Consider the following 22,347-nt stretch of genomic DNA (forward strand, 5'->3'; position numbering starts at 1 on the left):
AAATACATAGACAATAATGTTATTTTAATGGAAATTAATTACTATATTGCTTTGTAATATCTGTAATTATAATGTCAATGGGACTGATGTGAAACAATCAATATTCTCTGGAAAGCGCAAATGTAATATTATATATAATAAAAATAATAATAGATGGTAAAGTAACATAGCTTTGATACAAAAAAATGTTTTAATGCTTCAATTAACTGCTTTACACAAGCTGAAATCATGTGTCCAAATAAGAGGCTTTTGTTTAAACTTTTTATGATGTTACTTATTACAAAGGCGTTTAATATTTCAAATTGTAGATTACTACAATGTTCTTTTAAATGCTGTGGTGCTTTATTTTCACAAGCATGTCAGTAAGCTCTTAGTAAATATCAAACAGCGGCAGTTAAATTATAACAGGCATAAAACACTCATGTAATTCATGAAGGTAAATTTACTAAAGCATTGATTGAGAAAAGCACATCTATGTTTGTGAATTTTGATTTGGCAGCAAAACACTGCACTTTTAATGGTGCACATTGTCATCTGCATATTTACATTCAGTGTGTATTGAAAGAGTGGAAACAATTTAATGTGTTCTACACAACATTTGGCACAATATAAGCTGCACAATCAACACTTAAAGAAGAAATAAGAAACTTAAATGTTAGTTTTATATGAAGTTCACTTATATATAATAGAATAGACAGTTCTGCTTCATTTTGGTGCCACGATCTTCTATTCCAGTAGATCTCCTCCGAGAGTCCACTGCTGTGATCCTATTTCCTACTACCACTGGTTTCATACAGGCAGGCAATGGGGTTATCAGTGCATCAACACCTCTACGCTGATGACACACAAATCTATATATCTTCCCCTGACCTCTCTCCTTCTGTACTATCCTCTGTAACCAACTGTCTTTCTGCTATCTCCACATGGATGTCCCAACGCTACCTAAAGCTCAACATGTCCAAAACAGAACTTATTATCTTCCCTCCTGCCAGAGTCACCACCTGCCCTCAAATCTCCCTCACTGTCAATAACAACACAATTTCCTCAGTCTCCCAAGCTCGCTGCCTTGGTGTCACACTTGACTCCGCACTCTGCTTTATTTCTCACATCCAAACTCTCTCCCAGTCCTGTCGACGTCACCTTAAAAACATTGCCAGAATATGCCCTTTTCTTACTCAACATGCTACCAAAACTCTTGTCCATTCTCTCATCATCTTCCGTCTTGACTATTGCAACCTCTTGCTATCTGGCATTCCTGACACCCATATATCCACACTTCAATCCATCCTAATTGCTGCTACAAGACTGATCTTCCTCTCTCACCGCTCCACATCTGCTGCATCACTTTGCAAATCCCTACACTGGCTCCCTGTGTCCTCCAGAATCAAATTCAAATTACTCACACTTACCTACAAAGCCGTCAACAACAACACTGCTGCAAACATCTCAAATCTCATAAAAAAAATACTCTCCCTCCTGCCCTCTTAGATCTACCTCTGACCTGCCCCTTTTCTCGTCTCTGATAACCACCTCTGACTCCCTCCTACAAGACTACTCCCGTGCTGCTGCCTACTTATGGAATTCTCTACCACACTCAATCAGACTTTCCCACAGCCTTCAAATCTTTAGATGCTCTTTGAAAACCCATCTCTTTCTTAGAGGTGACCTTATCCTCGATAACACTAATGCACCCTCACAATTATCCCAATCTCCACTCTAAGCCACACTCGCTCCTCTTGTTACAGCTGTGCCCTCTTCCCATTAGAATTTAAGCTCTCTAATGAGTAGGGTCCTCCATACCCTTTATTTTCATGTTTCCATTCATTTTGTCTGCCTTGGCTGTTCTTGTTTTACGTATGTACTGTTTTATGTATGTCCTTGTCTTCCCTACTGTACGGCGCTGCGGAGCACTGTGGCGCCTTACAAATCTACAATAATAATAATAATCAATACCTGCACAGCCTGTTTGAAAATGGTCCACTTTCATATGATAGAGGAGAGAAGCGATGGGCCATTGGAGTTTTTGGACAAAACTCAGTGTACCAATGGCATGCAGAACTATGTTTTTCCCCATTCCGTAATGAACTTCACCAAAAAGTAAATTTTAAGTTTTTGTGGCATTATCATTTAGAAGAACTTATAGTGTACAAATAAATTACTTCAATTTAATGCAATCAACCTCTTCTGTAACAGGCATGGCACTTGTCTTAATGTCTAACTCATCACTACATTTATTTGCATTGTAAGAGGATCTCCATTTTAGAAGCATGATCTTTTTGAAATATTTCATAGTATTGTTTTTGACAGTTACAAAGCACATTGTGTTGATCATGCTGTTACTCATCGCAATGCACTCTACAATGTAGAAAGCAGAAAGATAATGCTTTTCTTTCACAAAAACCGTTGGGAAAAAATCACGAACAATGGTAAATCCATAAAATGGGGCCCAGCAAAGAACGTAAGCTGTGAGGATGCACATCAACACCAAAACTGTCTTTCTTCGACATCGCAGGCGTTTACGTATTTGTTCTGTCTGGAAGCCAGGAACTGTTTTAAACCAAAGTTCTCTGGAGATCCTGGCATAACACAAAGTCATCGTCAAAACTGGGCCAACAAACTCAATGCCAAAAATGAAAAGGAAATACGATTTATAATAGATCTGCTGGTCAACTGGCCAGATTTGACCACAAAATATTTTTTCTTGGCTTTTTACAATAAAGAGTACGGATTCTGTGGCAAAATATGCAGATGGTATGGCAATGAGTAAAGAGATCATCCAAACCAAAGCAATCAGGAATGAAGCAGTTTGGTAATTCATCCGTGGCTTCAGTGGATGAACAATGGCCAAGTACCTGTAAACAAAACAAAAAACAGAATGGTTATAATTAAAAGAATAAACTACAGTTATTTTCTTTAGAGCGCACAACATGTTTATTAAATTCACAGAATAATATATTTTGGGTGAACTATTAAAAATTTTTACATTTGTCTTTAGATATAATCTGGAAAACAAATGCCACCTTTATTATGGCTGAGAATTTTGAGAATACTGAATTTTCATTCATTTAACATTCTAAAGACTGATTTACCGTATTCAAAAAGTTCAAATAGTCTTTTCTAAAAATGGAGTTTAAAGATAAATTGAACAAAATGTTTGTGAACTTGACAATAAATCTCGAGGCATCATTAGTTTCTCTGCACTCTACTGTTCTGTACTGGTTTGGAGAATGAGACTTTTTTTTTTTTTTTAATGCCTTTGGTAACACAGTTTTTTATTAAACTCTACATTTATGACTTAAGGGTAGGAAACCTTTGGCCTCATAACAATATATATTTTGAAGCATCTGGGGAACTTGGCAAGCAATGTCTTATCATTCTTTTGTCAAAGATAAGAATGAAAACATATCTAAAGCATTCCAGCTCTACTATCTCTATAAACCACAATTATTTTATTTATACATAGTACAGTTTCTTCTTTATGAATGGCACCAAATTAGGTTTATGGAAGAAAAGTAATACAATTTAACAAATTACATTTCATAATGCTAGGTACATTTCTTTATGGCTATTCACTAAGCATGGAAGATCTATTCATCGTAAGTCTTAATGCTTCCACTTACTTTTTAGCGTGCAATTATCTTGCCTGCTGTTATAGAAAAGTATGAATAAGTAGGAGATTTAGTAAGTGCATCAAGGAGAAAGAAAAGAAAGGTACAATGAATTTAAAAAAAAAGAAAAAACAGAAATGGGAAAATATGTAAGGTTTTACAGACTATGGTATACCCTTAATAAGTTATACAGTGAATCATCATCATCATCAACGTTTATTTATGTAGTGCCAGCAACTTTCGTAGCGCTTTACAATTGGGAGCAAACACAGTAATAAAACAATACTGGGTAATACACATAAACAGAGGTAAGAGGGCCCTGCTTGCAGGCTTACAATCTATGGGACAATGGGAGTTTGATACATGAGGGTAAGCACTATATATTACATATTGGTCCTTCTAGAATGCAACAGTAAAAAGTGCTCAGTGAGCTAGGAGGCACGAGGCACAAGGTACTTGATTGACCATGATAAGCAGAGCTCAAGGTCTTGCCATGAGGTAGAAGGTGCTGGATCGATCCGTGGGAGACAGAATAAAGGATGGTCAAACAAGCCAAGGGGTCATTTTCAGATGAGCCACGAAGGTACCAGGGAATGAGCTGGAGAGTAGTCAATAACGGAGCCAGGATCTGATCCAGTCACATAGCAATGTCGATGAAAGGGTTGTTTTCTTGTGTTAACTATGTAAAGGGCGGTAATGGGATAAACTCGCCTGAAGAGGTGGGATTTCAGAGAATGCTTGAAGGTTTGAAGTCTAGAGGAAAGTCTTATTGTGTGAGGGAGGTAATTCCACAAAGTGGATGTTGCCTGAAAAAAATCCTGTAACCGGGAATGGGAGCATGCAATGAGAGGGAATGAGACATGCAGATCTTGTGCAGAACGGAGGTGTCGAGTTGGGAGATATTTTGAGACAAATGAGAAGATGTATGTTGATGGCCTTGTATGTTATTATGAGTATTTTATATTGGATTCAGTGAAAAACAGGCAACCAATGTAGAGACTGACAGAGTGGCTCAGCAGAGTGTCATGGTCCAGGGGTATTTGTGGGATTCTGGAGCCTGCTAGGTTCATCGCCACCTACAGTGAGGTGTGGAGTTAAAAGGCAGAAGTTGTCACCAGTGACCCCCATAAGGGAGTTTGGACTTGGCGGCTTCTGCCCCCCAGGTTGCAGCCCTCAAGGTATGCACTCAGCGAGGCCCAGTGGTAAGTGCAAAAATGAAGGTCTGTGGGATGTGTACATGGAGGTCCAGGTAGCAGCAAGCAGGAGACTGGATCAGGCGGGTAAATAATTTGCAGCAGGTAGACAGCAGAATCCAGATAGTGACAGTAGGAAACTGGATCAGAGGGTGCGATTTTCTGCAGCAGGTAAACACCAGCGTCCAGGTAGCTGCAACAGGAGACTGGATCGGAAGGTGCGATGTTCTGTGACAGGTATACACAAGGGTCCAGATAGCTGCAGCAGGAGACTGGATTGGAAGGTGCAATGTTCCGTGACAGGTTTACACCAGGGTCCATGTAGATGCAGCAAGAGACTGGACCAGAAGGTGCAATGAAGTGCAGCAGGAATACACCAGGGTCCAGGTAACTCCTAGGATAGCAGAGCAGGATGTGCTGGTAATATGGCTGAATATCTCTGAGAGTCATAAATGGGAACACAGCTTGTAGAGGCAGTGCAGATAAGCTGTATAGCAGACCTAACTCAGAGGCTGGAGAAGCAGAGAGGCCTGGCTTGGTCAGGAGGCAAGAGGTACAGGATAAACAACGATATGCAGAGCTTGAGATCTTGCCAGGAGGCACGAGGCACAAGGTACTGGATTATCCATGATAAGCAGAGCTCAAGGTCTTGCCATGAGGTACAAGGCACTGGATCGATCCGTGGGAGACAGAATAGAGGATGGTCAAACAAGCCAAGGGGTCAATGTCAGGAGAACCACGAAGGTACCAGGGAATGAGCTGGAGAGTAGTCAATAATGAAGCCAGGATCTGGGTCAGAAGATAAGCAGCAAAGCCGAGGAACAAGGTGGGGTCAAAATCAAGTTAGACACAGAATACTCAGAAGAGTCAGCAAACAACAGGTAAGACAACAATGAACTGCCACAGATTACTGGGAGAGGCAGACTTATAAAGGCAGAGAACAAGTGTGGGTGTTGATTGGGGAATTAGATAACTCCTGCTAAAGAGGTGGTGTAATGGTGAAGCAGCAGCACCTCGGGTGGTAGAGGGGTACTGAAGGCAAGATACACAAAAAGGCAATGTTCAAGCATAGTTCTTCAGAAACAGGAGCTGCAGGAGGCAAGCAGTATCTCAATGGAAGATGCTGCTGTGCAGCAAGAGGCAGATCATGATACAGAGGAAGAACGATTTTCAAAGAAAAGCAGTCTAGCCGCAGCATGCACAATAGATTGTAGGGGTGAGAGCCTGAATCAGGGAATACCAGTAAGGAGGGAATTGCAATAATCAATGTGGGAAATATTGGGTGCATGAATTAAAGGTTTTGCAGTGTTTTGACGAGACTCACATCATCAGGCCTTACTGGATGGGTCCTGATGACGTGATTTGTGTCGTCATGGTCCCGCTCCCATTGCGCAAACACTGGAAATCCTGGAGGGTAGGTCCAAAATGTCGACTAATATGCTCTAAAGACCATTTAAAATGTTTGTTTCCTCTCCAAAATTTTTACATATTTTTACAACTTTTTATTCTCACATTTTCCAAGTTTAAGATGAATTTCACTTCATGGCTAAAGTTAATGGGAATATCAGACTTAAATTGAATTCCAGCTACACTTCTGCAGGAAAGCACAATGCTAGACACACTTTAACTAATATAATAAAAAAAACATTAAACATAAAATGGTAAAAATGAAGGTCCTGATGTCTTCTCACTCTCATGATAAATTTAAGCCTTAAATGAGATTAAACTGAGCAGCTTTTTAGTGAAAAAGGAAACGCTTACATGAATTAAGGAAGTGGTCTAAAAGTGATAGTACTTAGGTCTTTGAAGTAGTGCTTTTTTCTTTTGCAGCACTTCTATCATTGGGCTACACTCCTGCATAAGACCATGGTAAGCATAGATGACAATAAAGAGAGTAAGCAGAATAAGTGTGCACACCTCTGTCTGTGCAGGGCGAGCAAATTGGCTCCTATATGCAGAACAGAATGCATATCTGCATTTTGTACAGTTCATTAATAACCCACAAAATTTTGCAGTGAGTTGGATAACAATGTTATATCGGATATTTTACATTTCTGACTGTGAACCATATGTATTTTCATTCTTGATCGTCTTTTATTTCAAGATATTTGGCCTTTAGTGTGCACATGCCAGAGATCAAATGTCACACATGCGCTGAATATTAGCATTCTAAATCACAGTTCGATTAGTTTATCAGCTAATCTCAGTTTAATCTACACAACGCCAAAAGCATGACAGAATTATTTTTGTGTAAGTCTGATTGTATAGTTCTATTAATCTTAGTTCACACAATTATTGTCTTACATTAAAATATTGCAAAGGTAAGTGAAATGTATTATATGAAATATAATTTGAATGTTTTATAGAAATCCTCCTTATACAGAAGTGTTTAAATAGTAAATATACATTGTTTATCAGAAAGTTTTAATCTTGTATGAAAACTAATGACACAACCACTGCAAAGTGATAATTGATTTGCTGTATTCTGCACTTAAACAGAAGACACTATCCAACACCGGTGAGCCCAAATAAGGGATAAATAACCTGTATGGGTATGGAAATACTGTCTCAGCCCATGTCATGATCTAAACACAAAGGGCCTGCTTAAGAGTAGATTTTGTGTCTTGGACGTAGGCGGAAATATACGGGTGCAATATTGGAGCCATAATTGTGCATTTAGCATTGCACGATTCTGAAGATATGTACATCTGAAAGTACAGAGTAAATATGTGGCTGCATCAAGATCCACTCTAAACATATATGGATGCTGTCGAGTGTAAAGATACGGTAGTCATCATTATCAACTTAATGATGTTTACTGTTGTATTAAATATGGAATAATTAAACAAACAACTGTGCAATCCGTAAACATAAGTAACCAGCACATGTGCTATAGCCTGGGCTGGAGTCGCTAAAGCAAGGGGACAGTGAGGGTAGGGCGTCAACCAGCGCCAGGCTATGCTAGGCTGGGCTCGTCCAACAATAACAGGGTCTAACAATAACAGGCCTGCGGTTACATGTCATATTATGTAACCCGGCCCAGCCTGGTCCACACATGGATGGAATTCTCTAGAGATTAATATTTTAGCAGTACATTGAACTAGGTAGCTTGTGCCTCACTACTGCAGAAAATGATGGACAATATAGACCAACTAATAATGATATAAAGATTTAAATAAATAAAATGTTAAGAAAATGAACAGTGCTTCCTTTTTATACTGCCATGTTAAAACGTAGGCTAAAATGGCATCTTAGAAAAGAACACAATTGAATTAATAGGTCTTAATGCTCATTGCTCAAAAAACTTTGCACTGGTGGTAAGTTAGGATTGCTTTACTTTGTTTAAGACTATATAGTAACATACCATGCAACTTTTTAAGTTGGGGAATCAGGACATGTGTGTAAAAAGGGAGCGTGCAGAGCAACAGTGAATGGGACATACCTCCCAACTTTCCGACTCACCTAAATCAGGACAGCTGGAGGTGTGTATTAAATATGATTGGAGCACTCACATAACACAAAATCAATTGGTCCCATAGCAAAATTGTGTAGAGGTCCTAGCCATATATGTCCAGCACTGTTTGGGTTTTAAGTTCAGAAGCTTTGCATAAGAGCCGAGGCAGGAGCAGCATTGCGGTTGGGCCACCAATGTGTGGCCCCCTTACTTCTGAGACACATAGACATCATACTTTCTACCTACATGACATATATTATTCCTAACTGTGCTTTTTGTTCCAAGCACTGGACAAGTAATATCTTTCTGGAAAGATAAGAGTTTTGCTCTCATTAGTCATAAAATTGTCTGTTTTAAAAGAGTTGCTTCAAGTACATCAATGAATATAATGTGAGATCTTTAAAAGGGGTGCAGTTTACTACATTAATTCTACAAGTGTAGTCTACAAGCTACTAGCAATGTGGTTATATAATGGGACTGGAATTAAAAATTCCTTACCAATAGGGAAATATACCCTATTTATCTGTGTTTTGGCTAGATTTCCGTTACATACCAGACATTGATCGAGAGAAATACAATCCTTTGGGGATACAATCCAACTGTGAAGATTCCCAAAATTTAAAGAGTTAATCGATTTGTGGGAGCAGGCAATTTTTACAAAACATTTAGTACTGCATGAAATATTTTGAATATCTAGCTCTGCATCCAGATGGGATTAAACATGAGTGCAAATGGCAAGGTCTTCTATGATTTTACTACATGTTATTAAGTTATGATAATAAAGTGTTGAGTGTATGAAAAGATCATTTTTATATACCAGACACAAATTGTCTTACTGGCCTGAATCAGTCTGGGTATTTTGTGTCTATGAAACTGTTATAAGATATGTTATGCTAATTTACTGGTGAGAATTTTGAGAATCTCCATTAGTCACATAGCTGACTAATGGAGATTCGAATTTGACTCCAACACATCTCACACATCATTAAATCAGTACTTACCCTTTTGCAATCTATTACTTTACTTATATCATTAATTTAGTCTTGTTCTGTTACTCACCATAAAGAAATTGTACATTAATTATACTGCATGTGTGACTACTGAACCTTAGACTTAGGGGTCATCTACTAAAAGTCGATTTGTAGAAATAGTGCTAAATATCCCCTAAATACCCCTATTTTCTTAATTTATTTCAGGTCGAAATCCATAATCACTGACTATAATGAAGGCAAATCGACCTATAAAGCACCAGATTTACAAGATTCTGAAAAAAATAGCTAGAAACCACAAAAAAAACTGATCATTGAGTACAGAGCGGGTGAATCTATCAAAGATCAATTTAGCAAAATGAAAGTTAGAAAATCACCAAAAATGTTTTCACTGGTTACAGACGCTTGGTATGAGTTCAAAAACTGTCAGATGAAAAAACAGTCATAATAGTTTGGGCACTGGTGGCAATGTTTAATTGAAGCCAACGGATGATATTTATTTTCATGTTTGCTAGATAAAAAACAAGACAGTTCTTTATCGTGTAAGTGCAAACATTAAAGAGAATAATGTAATAAAATGTGCTCAGTGACTTATACATATGTTTACTAAAACATGGCAAAAGGACTTGCTTTCTATCGTAGTGATAGAAAACCACCTAACACCATCTTTTATAAACTCTCACCGATGAAGCTGAGCGATACCCAGCTGCCTCAGCGATACTCCCTGGGAGAGGTAACGCTTAGTTTAACACTTTGCTTGGTGGAACTCGGGGATGTGTGCATGCCTGACCTGGCTTTCTGGTTGGTGTAGAGGAACTGAAAGCCCAGACTTCTCCTAAGTTCCACAAAGTAACATAAAAATACAATAACATTTTTAAAAATAAAATAATGTAAAAAAATACTTTACATATTATTAAATAATTAAACATTTTGTATTGGTTTCCTTCTGCTATTGCCATCTTGAGATGATAATGTTAGAAGAAGGATTACAGTGGTACATGTTAGCCCTTAACCCTTATTAATTCTGCACTGCCCTATATATATAAATACAGTCTCAATAATAGTTTATCACTGTATTATAAGTACATGAAAATATTTGATTTTTAAAACTGTAGAAGATTCTGCTGCTCGTGCAGAGTTGGACATACTCCCAATTGCTTAGCGCAAATGTACACTGCATATGTCCACAAAAACAGTGTGCGCGTACGTATGTATGCAGATTTGGTACTTGCACCTAGTTAGGCTAAGAGAAGCGGAACAGGGGAGGGAATGGCCATGCAAGCGCAGACTAAGTACAGTAAGGGCGTGCTCGCATAACAGCGAAGTGAAACAGATCCGTAGAGAGACAAATGTACACCTGTCAGTAGTCCTATCGCTTGCGGATGTCAGAGGCTGATGCAAATACATGCTGCTGATGATGGTGGTGGCCAGCACTAGCTAGCTGCTTCTGATTGGCTATTTATGGAATCACCTCTGAAGCTAATAGGTTCTTTCTTCATTATTCTTGCCTAAATTATTTTCATTTATGAGTGTATTTTGGAATTCATTTTTTGCTACTTTCATTCATACATGAGCAGGAAGATTGACCAATTTAAAGTGTTGTACTTCCCACCCAGCAACTTGAACTTCAAGAGCGTTCTTGACAATGTACTACACCATATCTAAGTGGGTGGTTTCATCAGAGTTCACTTGGAGGCGGAGAAATGCGTTAGTAAATGCCGGCATAGCAAGGAGATTGTTTATACACAGAATTGTCTGTGGAGAAACACAGGAGGATATTGTGATTTATTTAGTTCCAGCACCTAGCAGGAATCCAAAAGGAGACACTGGACTATTGTATTAGGTACAGCAAGTGAATCCAGTTAAATCTGGATACGGAATACAGGCCTCTTAGATACAGAGACTATGGTCCCCAAATAATCTACACAGTAGGATATATTGGAGCCTTTAGTGAAAGGCTTTACACTTTTGGACTGCCAATATTATTCATAGTGTCAAACAAGGCTGTATGGTGACATAATATAGGAACAATACTATTTCCTTGATCATTGTAGCTTATATTTTATATACTATACTAAAGGATATCATCAATCAAGGACGGTTATTTGTTGCACCCATGGACAATATCGTTGAAAGAGAATAAAAATCAGTTTGGATACATTCATAATCCTTTTTACTATGCTGAGCATATTTATAGATTATATGTTTGTCAGTATTTAATATATGTATGGTCTTAATAAAATACAATAATTTTTATTATCAGCGCTTTTCCATATGTATATCTATATGGAGTCATATATGTCCCTAAAATCACCAGGATGTTTGCATATATGTGACTACTGAGTGTGACTATACAAATGAGTGGGTGTGAATTCATTGGATGGAGTCTGACCACCAGTTTAATGGCTAACAGATCATACAGCTTAAATGACCAGCAGAATGCTACCCCTACGAGCAGCACATTACAGCCTACATGATCAGAAGAGTTGAATAAATTACCATAAGAACACAGCCCAAGTAACCACCAGCAGGTTAATATCAGATGGCAAAGTGAATAAGGCTGATAATGTACTCCAGTCATGACATAGACTATTTTAACATGTATGTGTCTATGGACCAATGACCAGAAATTGTAGTGTGGAGAAGAATTTGATAGGTCAATCTTGACATGATTAAAACTGGCCAAGAACAGATTATAGCATAGACCTGATTGGTCATGTCAAAACCCTTAGTTCAGCTTGCAGGTATTTTTGGCCAGGTTAACCAAACTACACACCCTGTTGTAGAAGCTCAGATAGACTACTCAATGCTGCTGTTATCATTCTATTGCTATGAGCGGCTACAGGTTGCTCTAGGCCCACTCCAGTACAACAAACCTACAGTCATAACAGACTAAACACCATGCTGGACACAATATCACTCCCATAGTGCTGATTCTATATTATTCTTTGGTGGCTTATTGCATACATCATATACATTATCACAATCACTTTGAGGCTGGGTACACACTATTGTTTTTTTACCCGATTATTGGGCCAAACACACGATAAACAACCTTATATCACACAAGTGTGTATACTCCCATGATCAATGATTATCGCACCAAAGCACATTGTATCGTCTGATTTGATTTTATAAATGGACCAAAAATCTCAGGAAATGATCTAATGATGTCGTCCCAATTCTGCAGTTTGTATGCACTCATGAACAGCACTGTAGGCAGATTTCCATAGAGTTTACAGAGTCACAATCTTTTCAGCAGATGGTTATGACAGATGAAGAGCACAGATCTGAAGGTAACTCTTGCAAAACATTTACAGTGTGTACACATAAATCAGCATGCTGATCGGGACTTTCAGTCGTTGGTAAAATCATTAAAGATATTGCATCAGGAGAAATTTTCTGTAGTGTGTACCCAGCCTTATATTACTGCATATAACTGACATGCATTCTATACAATAATCTGCTTTAGATAACAGTCTAATTCAGTCTCCTTATCTCGATTGTAAATATTCTTTAGAATACATTGTGTGAATGACTGAATGGTTTATGACTATAGCTCTGGTTGAATCATAATAACTCTTTACAAATGTCTTTGTTTAAAGCTTTAGATTTGAATCTACATGATCATTACCTACCTGTCAACAGCTATTGCGAGTAGAGCATTAGTTGACACATAGAGTGAGACAGTTCTTAGATAATTGACAGATGCACACAGGATGTGGCCGTGTTCCCAAGACAGCTGCTTCACAACATAATAGTCCATTTCAAAGGGGCAGCACACTATGGCTACGATGAAATCAGAAATGGCCAAGTTGGCTATTAGCAGGTTGGTTAAATTCCTTAGCTTCTTGTATCTTGCAAGTGCTGCAATGAATATGAAATTTCCAATGCCACAAATCAGCATAATACAAACAAGAGCCACCCCAATTACAATTTTTGCGGCATAAAATGTTCTCGTTTTGGTCACATCGTCGTCGTTATCGAATTCATAGTCACTGTAACTGTAGTTTAATGGAAAGGTGAAGTTTCTCAGGTACAATTCTTCATTCTGGCTGTAGCTGGCAGCCACTTTGTCGTAGTCCATGGTTAGGGACGCCTTGAGAGGAATAAGTAATGTAAGAATAACTTGCTGTAGAGAGCACGCAATTAGTCACTTCTGATCAAAGACACAAAATGAAGGGAGGGAGATGCCATCTCTATAGTTAATATGACGTGAGTTAGAATACATATGTTCTGATCCAATGCTGTTCTGTTACAAATGAATAAAGATAACCAATTAATTACTTTTAGTCACAGACATTAATTAGAAAGCTTAATTAGAAAGTGAAGTATACTGTCATGCAGTTATATAGAACTGTAAAATAGGATATAATATTTTTTAAACAGAAAAATGCACAACTTGGAAAGCATTCTCACTCAACAAAACTTTCAGCATTGATTAGGAAAACTTGTAACATGTATGTTAATCTGTTTATAAACTGTTTCACAAAACAAAAATAAATTCCTCCTAAAATTAGAGAATTGCGTGTAAATACTTCAGGAAGTTTATTTTAATCTGAACAGCCTAAAAAAAAATCTACAAAGACCCAAAATATATTTTGTTTCTAATCATTAATTTGATTGTTAGAACACTGAAAAATGTGTATACAAAATAAAATGTAAGTGCTACAGATTGGAGGTACAGTTAAAAAAAAAATGTACATTACTTTTTTTTTTAATTTGTATGCCACACTTGTTATCAGTAGGATTCATTATTAAAGTCTACAGGAACTTTAATAATGCTAATAATTCACGTCACGGTACAGCCGCTAACTCTGGAATATTGGAGAATAATGTAGGACAACAATTTCTGTGCTGGAGAAGTTACGGAATTATGTTGCTTTTGGCAAAAATCAATAGCTTCGTGAGAAAGGTTGCAGAAAAGATTATTGCCGGTGTTATTATGCCCAGACTCCGTGTTTAATTTGCAATACAGCAACACAGTAAACACCATCATCATTATCATCATAATAATAATAATAATACAGTATGATTAAAATAATACAAATACATACTTTACAACTGACTAAAATGTACTTGAGTGAGATACAAGGCAGTTACGTACTTGTATACCTTAATGATAAACATAACATCCTTTTCCAATTAAAATGCTACATGTTTAACACTTTAAAGCCAAATGTTTCACTTTAAAAACCACATATTTCTCTACATAAAATAGTAATAGTGGTAAAAAAAAATCAAAATGTTACACAAATTTAAATAAATAACATAAACTTAATTTGCAGAATATGCAAATCTAGAGGGTATTTTTAGATGCACAAAACTATCTAATGAAGTCTGTAAAATACTGTATTCATGTTAGAACTTACAAGTCAATATACTGTGATACACAAGAAAGCAATAAGATGATGGTGAAGATATTTACAGCTATATAAGTTCCTATAATTGTAAGATGTTATATAGATATTCTTTCCAAGGTAACTGTCAGAATAGATATGTTGAAAAGTAAGTTTGTTGAAAATGTATTAGATCATTACACACCCTTCAGGGACATGCACCATTTCCAATAATGAGATAGGGATTTGTACCCAGACACTCTGTACCTGCGGTACACATGCTCTGTACATAATTTATAGACTACAATTATAACCAGACTTCACCTTGCATTCAGCAAATATTAAGCACGGTGTTCAGTGTAATGTTCTTCTTGGCAACATAATAGAATTTGTGCTAAAGATTCTTGCAGTTATTATACCTCAAATAGCTCTCACCGTAGGCTATGTATTCTATTGCAGGAACAAAATAAGCGTCCAATGGGAATTATCTGCAAACGCACAGTGCACAATTATTAGGTTATCTAGATATAGAGATGGGTGGGTCAATGCATATTACAACTATCTTATTAGCTTGAGATATATACATATATATATATATATATATATATATATATATATATATATATATATATTGTCTGACATTAACACTTTTCTAAAGTGGTAAATAAATAAAAGTTTTTGCTCTGCATTCACAATTTTAAGGCACTGTTATTTTTGAGATGCAGAGATAATTGTGCTATTGTGTGGATGGCATTAAATTTAAATCTAAATTCTTTTACATTTAAAGTATCTATCTATTATTGATTATGTACATACCACCGATCAGAGTATGCAGTGCAGAGAATTTCTATCCCTCTAGATATGTATCATTCATTCAGTTGTTATTAATGTAGCAATGAAATTTACTAGGCATTTCTGATTTAATTGAAACCATCTTTTTGATTACAAAGTAATTAAAAAGAGCATGTTAAACAATATATTAGCTTACATTTTCTGACATATACATGTCAATATTTTTTAAACATATAGTTCAAAACAAGATTGTTATAGCTGCAACTAAAATTAAGTTAGAGACCCAAAGAACAATCTTTTAAATATAGGTAGTAGATGAATGATGGTAAGTGTAAGGTCCTTACCTGTTGTTTGTAATAATTGTGAAGCATGCTTCATTGCAATCGATGAAAAAAATGAATCTGTTTCAGTAAATAAGTGTTTTATTATCCTCTTGTTAAGCTTTCTTCCCTTGTCAGTGATATCATGTGTGCTTCCAAATTGTGCTTCTGTGTGTTGAGAAAACTCCAAGGACCACCCTTTATTAAGGCTTATAAAGGATTGTCTCTGCAGGCTGTTGTTTTACTGCATATACTGCTGCCCCCTGCTGGACGCCTTCCAGAAATGCAGCACAGAATAGATATAAAGTACTTGGTAGTAATTCACTATTCATACAGTCATAAACAGGGTTTAGAAATCAATACAGAAGAAGAGTATTTATTTTTCTATAAGCTACTCTGCAGTATATGTTGCCTGAGGATATTTTATTATTATTATGTAACTATGATAATCATTGTGAAGAAAGCACTTCCCAGAGGGCTCTAATTTCACAAAACTGTGTAGCTCATTCTGTTCCGTGATAGGAAAAAGCATTCAGCAAGACATGCGGAAACATACTCTTAAAGTACTGTAGATCTGTTTTATATTAAACTTCTAAATTACAAGTCATGTAGCTAATGTAATGATAGCATGAAAGGATGAGATGAACAAACATTTCAAAATTCAAAATTGTTCTGCAGAATATTCACCTCATTCTGCACTTTAGCATACTCTGTCCTTAAATGTTCATCATGGAATATCATTCTGCATTATTATTATTATTACCATTTATTTATATAGCGTCACTAATTCCGCAGCGCTGTACAGAGAACTCATTCACATCAGTCCCTGCCCCATTGGGGCTTACAGTCTAAATTCCCTAACACACACAGACAGACCCACACACACGGACAAACACAGACAGACAGACTAGGGTCAATTTGATGGCAGCGAATTAACCTACTAGTATGTTTTTGGAGAGTGGGAGGAATCCGGAGCACCCGGAGGAAACCCACGCAAACACGGGAAGAACATTCAAACTCCTCACAGATAAGAACAAGAAGCAGAAGAGAGTATGTATAGAGGGGCACTCTAGGGGTTATATTGGTAATATGAGCAATCAAAACGAAAAAAATTTTTCTTTATTTATTAAAAGGAGCATAACTTTTATTGATATACATTAAAAATACTAAGTATCCCATTTAATATCCGGGATTCATGATAATACACAAAATTAGCGAAAATATTAAAAGATGTAAGTGACTGATAGTAACCAAAAATGAAAATACTGTTAAGAAGCAGTATTAACTGCTAAACTGTGTGGCTGTCTAACATATCTAGTATGGGTAAAATACCCTTAATATTTTAGTCAACATAACTGTTATCTAGACCTATCAGTGGCATAATAGAAAATGCCTAGGGGGAAAATTGAGTGTTAATACAATTATAACCTTGTTAAGAATATGTGTCAATATTAGCACACTGTAATGTAAATGTATACTCTAAATGGAGTTGAATAAGCTATTCATATAGCACAAATGAGTATAGTGTGATGTGTTACATGGAGGCTATATTAGAGGGATTATAAAATCCTAAATAACACCTTTGTAATAGTGGGTGATTAATATACCATGAACGTGGTTTGAAGAGTCAGCGAAACCCACTATAGAATGCTATACTTTGTAGAATTGAAACTAATTGTTATATTGGCAACTGGATTCCCTGTAGAGGACCCTATTATACAGCCTCTGTGGATAGTACTGCTATATGTACACGCTACAACCTTTTAGCTCCTCACAGATAAGGCCATGGTCGGGATTTGAACTCATGACCCCAGTGCTGTAAGGCAGAAGTGCTAACCACTTAGCCATCGTGCTGCCTATTTTGCATCATTACATATCATATTCCACTCTGCAAAACATGAAGTGTGGAACACTATCTGTTGCTGTGGGGAGGCAGGTGACTTATGGTTCTATTTATTATAGGGCAAAAAGACCTTTCTTCAGTAAAAACAATTATTTTTGTTGGACATAGGGCTTCACTCTGTACATCAAGATGCCGCTGGTGGTGAGATTTGCCATATCTTGCAGAGGAAAGCTGGCCCCCTTCTTCTATCGCCATCTCAAGATGGTTATAATAAAAGATAGGGAATAAAAAAAATTCTTTATTGTTTTTATAAAACATTTCTTAATTTGGTAATAGTTTTAAAATTCTTTTTACATTTACGTTAACTCTTACCACTCCAGGCTGTGACAGCTGTGTATCAAGCCTATTGATAAATGATGGCGATAGCTGATTTTAAAATTAACCCTTCTGCCAGTTATTAATAAATAGACCCTCTACAGAGAGAGGTGTTGCTAACACTTTGGTTGGTGAAAAAGCCTCCATTCCCATTGACCCTACCATTGTTACCATTGTATCTGGTATTGCAGAGGTTAATGAAGCGAGGGTTGATCTTGTCGTTTACACCTCAGCATGGATCAGTGCATGTACTTCTTAGGCATTCTTTCCTGATCCTGTCCCTGAGACTGAGCTTGCAACATGATGTAGGCAGTGATTCCTTGGTTCTTCCTTTGTAATACCAGATGATAAAACCATGCATGACCCTGGGATTTTCACTTGGCTCATCTAGAATGTCTCATTGTGATGAGACAGATGATGAAGCTACCTGGGACTAGTGTCTCCCTAGCACATTTGTGAATATTTCTATTGAATAAAAAAAAAGGGTTTGGCTCTGACACCTCTGCTTTAATTCATGGCTGATAAGCAGACTCAGCACCTCTCCTGCTCCTCCAGAGCATTGCACTAAGCATAGGTGCTGGTCTCTGTGTGGTGAAACTGACCATTCTAGGAACACCACTATACACTGCCCACAGTCCTTTGTGTGGGGGACCCCTTGATCTACTTTGTGTGGGTAGGTCTTTGTGAGGCTAGAAGGGGTGCAGTCACTCTGTCACCAGATTTAGCACGGGACAAATGTAATGGATTATATCCTGGGACCAATGGTTTAATGGCCTATGGCCTTCCACAGTTTGGTTTCTACTCGCATTGCTTTCTCCGCCACCATTCTTATTTAACAACACTGTGACCTTTGCCAAACTTACATTGGTGTTGAATGTTTATCACTTACAGTAATAAGCCTTAACATGCAAAAGAGGTTTTGGTGCAATGACAAAGAGGTGTCAACACTATGCAGTTCATTAACAATGGAGGTGGTTACCTGGAGGGTTCTGAAAGCTCCTCCATTGTTTTTGTCTACACCCTCATGTTCCTTAATCTCAAAATTCATAGTTTGATTGAGGTTAAATTTATGACATTAGGCCACTGGTATTAAGATTGCAATTAGTTTTGTTTGGGATTATTATATTATATATATTTTGTTGGATATTAGATTTTAAAAGAAGTGAGGGATTTCACCATTTCCGCATTGTGCCAGCTTATGCTACTTCTCCATAACATTTTGTTCTAACTAATTTTGACATCCTCTTTGCTATTTTCTTCTAGCTTTGTTCCGACATCTGGTACAAAGTAAAAATCGTTTCTCAATCTTATCCCCTATAGATTGCCATGTTCTCGCAGTTTTTTGTTTTTTTTACTTTACTTACACTATTCATCATTTTAGTTGGACCCACAAAATGGACACCTATAATAATTTGAAAAGTAACTAAGCATTCATTTAATATAAATACCGTATATACTCGAGTATAAGTCGACCCGAATATAAGCCGAGGCACCTAATTTTACCACAAAAAACTGGGAAAACTTATTGACTCGAGTATAAGCCTAGGGTGGGAAATGCAGCAGCAACTGGTAAATTTCAAAAATAAAAATAGATACCAATAAAATTACATTAATTGAGGCATCAGTAGGTTAAATGTTTTTGAATGTTTTTCTAATTACGGTACATCTTCCAGATATAACAACAACATACGGGTAATCCATTATATACAGTTAATGGGGGAAAATACCAACAAGACATTTCACATCCCCTTGTTAAATCCTAGAGGGATATGGGGGAATGAAGTGTTAACACACAACACAAGACATTTCATTGTGTCTTTTTTGCGATAATACAACCACCAATCGTTGATGGTGACTGTATTCAACCTACCAGGACCACAATGCACGATTACAATTCCACGGACACCATACTGAAGCTAAAAGGACTACAACTAATAATATACCGGTACTTATTGAACACTCAAGCGATGAGCGAGTTGTTCTACTGATGGCATGCAGCAACTTCTACATTCATGGTGCCTGCCTCCATAGCTTCAGCCCCTAAGTTCCGCTTAAGGGCTGAAGAGAAAGAGAAAGAAAATATTAACTTACAAGTTTGGTGAGAAAAAATCAACTTTCAAGAGCTTGGTGCCTGTTGCTGTAAGTTCCGCAGTGGAACGCATGTGCGTTCCACCGACCGGAAGTTCCAAATGCCAAACTTCCGGTCGGTGGAACGCACATGCGTTCCACTGCTGAACTTACGGGAACAGGCACCAAGCTCTTGAAAGTTGATTTTTTTCTCACCAAACTTGTAAGTTAATATTTTCTTTCTCTTTCTCTTCAGCCCTTAAGCGGAACTTAGGGGCTGAAGCTATGGAGGCAGGCACCATCCTCGTTACGGCCGTGCATTGGTGTCCTGGAGCATCACCCGAGTATAAGCCGAGGGGGGGCTTTTCCAGCACAAAAAATGTGCTGGAAAACTCGGCTTATACTCGAGTATATACGGTATATGAAGTTCCTATGAAAGCAACAGCTTTGGTGACAATCACAACCAAATTTAAGGGGTGGTTTATTTGACCTGAGCAGATTGCTTGAGCCCTGGGAATCCTGGTCTATTTGGTCCTGGTCTTGATGGCTGCAGCACTTTCTTCACTGCCCACAAGCCTGAGATCAACATCTCCTTGAAGGGCAGGAACAGTTGGCATACGTCTCCCACCATTGGCTGTTGCTTAGAATGTAAATAACAGTCGCTGATGGCTTTTCATTGCTTATGAATCTGCACAACATGTTAAGAATGTAATTACCGCTGGTAGAGTCCTCCATCCTAGTAACTATCATACAATACAAAGAGCATCTTAGTGACTGCCATACAATACTAAGAGCATCCCAGTGACCACAATACAATACAAAGAGCATCCTAGTGACCATCATGCAACGCAGAGAGCATTATTGTGCCCTCCATGAAATGCAGAGAGCATTCCTATGACTGCCATACAATACAGAGAGCATTCCTATGATCACCATACAATACAGAGATCATTCCTATGACCATCATACAATACAGAGAGCATTCCTATGCCCACAATACAGAGAGCATCCTAGTATCCAATAACAAGTGCATTTTTGTTACTGCCACACAATACCCGCTATTCATTAATTAACACCTCTTCAAACTCATTAACTCCAGTCCCATTATAACAACCCCTTCATTAACTCCTTCATCCAGTTTAATTATTAATCCTGATGTCAATTCTATTTATATGCACATGCGTGGACCCAGCTTAACTTCTTGCTGAATTCACATTGGCCGTCCTCAGGCTGGATCCCTCTATATAAAGCACTTAGTTCAGGTCGAAGGTACCAGATCTTTAGGTCTCCCTACCTGTTAGGGCATCTTCTCCTCTGACTCCTGTTTTCTCTGCTGACACACTACAGACCAGTGATCCTGCTCCAGGACTACACAGCTCATCAGGACCCAAGTGCATCACTACTCTGCAGACCTCTGCTCTCCAGTGTATACCTGTCTCACCACCTTTGTGTTCAGAACTCTGCTGACACGCTTGCGCCTTCTCTCAAATCCTGCTCCAGGGCTATCCAGCTCATCAGAACCCTAGTGCATCATTACCCTACTCTGACCCTACTAGGGATGCCACAGTCACCATTACATCCAGCCTGTTAAACACAGGTCCACAGAGAGATAGAAAGTTGCAATTTGAGTCAGATGGAGGCAATAGCTTACCCTGTATGTAGGGCTGCCATCAGAAATTGTGGGGCCCAGTACACAAGAAACAGACAATAATAGAGCCAAGGCAATGTAGACTGAGATTGCAGCAAATTAGTCACTGTTTACAACTGTCAGTTAAGATGGTGTGGGTGGAATGGCTTTCCACTGCCAGGCTGGTGACTTAGAACATGGAAAGGAAGACAATCACGCTGCTGTTGGGATCATGAGTGGGCTGTGGTCCCACACTGTGTATCTGGCCCCCTGGATGACTCTGGACCCCTTGCACCAGTACCCCCTATACAAAACACAAACACCTTGTGATAATAACTAGAAACAACATGGCTTCTGGTCGTATGATGGTAGCGATAGCTTGTGATTTTATTCTTTTAATTGCCAATATCCATAGTGTTTTCGGAGAGACTATCTCTTTCATTCACTCCCACAGTGCTTTTCAGTTTGTTTTTTTGTGTACCCAGGGGGCCTGTACCAGTGTATGTGTGCCCAATATATGTGTGTCTAGGGTGTCTGTAGCAGTATATGCATGCCCACTGTCTGTACCAGTATATGCGTGCCCAGTGTCTATCCCTGTGTATGTGTGCCTACTGTGTGTACCAATGTATATGTGCTCAGTGTGTCTGTACCAGTGTATGTACCAAGGATGTCTGTACCAGAATAGGTGTGCCCAGTGTATGCGTGCCCAGGGTGTCTGTCCCAGCATAAGTGTTTCCAGT

The 22,347-nt window shown here is 38.0% G+C and overlaps 1 protein-coding gene across 1 annotated transcript; it reads right to left on the reverse strand.

Annotated features, from left to right (window-relative positions):
• Positions 1–202: 202 nt before the first annotated feature.
• PROKR1 (prokineticin receptor 1) lies at positions 203–15,864 on the reverse strand. The gene is made up of 3 exons (XM_075203935.1): positions 15,720–15,864; positions 12,883–13,496; positions 203–2,852 (listed from the first exon to the last, which is right to left on the reverse strand). The coding sequence occupies exons 2-3, from the start codon at positions 13,329–13,331 to the stop codon at positions 2,156–2,158; spliced, it is 1,146 nt and encodes a 381-aa protein (XP_075060036.1). The 5' UTR covers positions 13,332–13,496; positions 15,720–15,864; the 3' UTR covers positions 203–2,155.
• Between the last annotated feature and the right edge of the window lie 6,483 nt (positions 15,865–22,347).

This window comes from Mixophyes fleayi, chromosome 3, assembly GCF_038048845.1.
Source record: "Mixophyes fleayi isolate aMixFle1 chromosome 3, aMixFle1.hap1, whole genome shotgun sequence".
NCBI lineage: Eukaryota > Metazoa > Chordata > Amphibia > Anura > Limnodynastidae > Mixophyes > Mixophyes fleayi.

Bases quoted from the DNA above. Each gene is read 5' to 3' on its own strand.
- PROKR1 (XM_075203935.1), bottom strand. From the start codon at position 13,331: ATGGACTACGACAAAGTGGCTGCCAGCTACAGCCAGAATGAAGAATTG. The intron at 2,853-12,882 runs GTAGGTAATGAT...TTTTGTTTACAG, and splicing joins CTCGCAATAGCTGTTGACAG to GTACTTGGCCATTGTTCATC.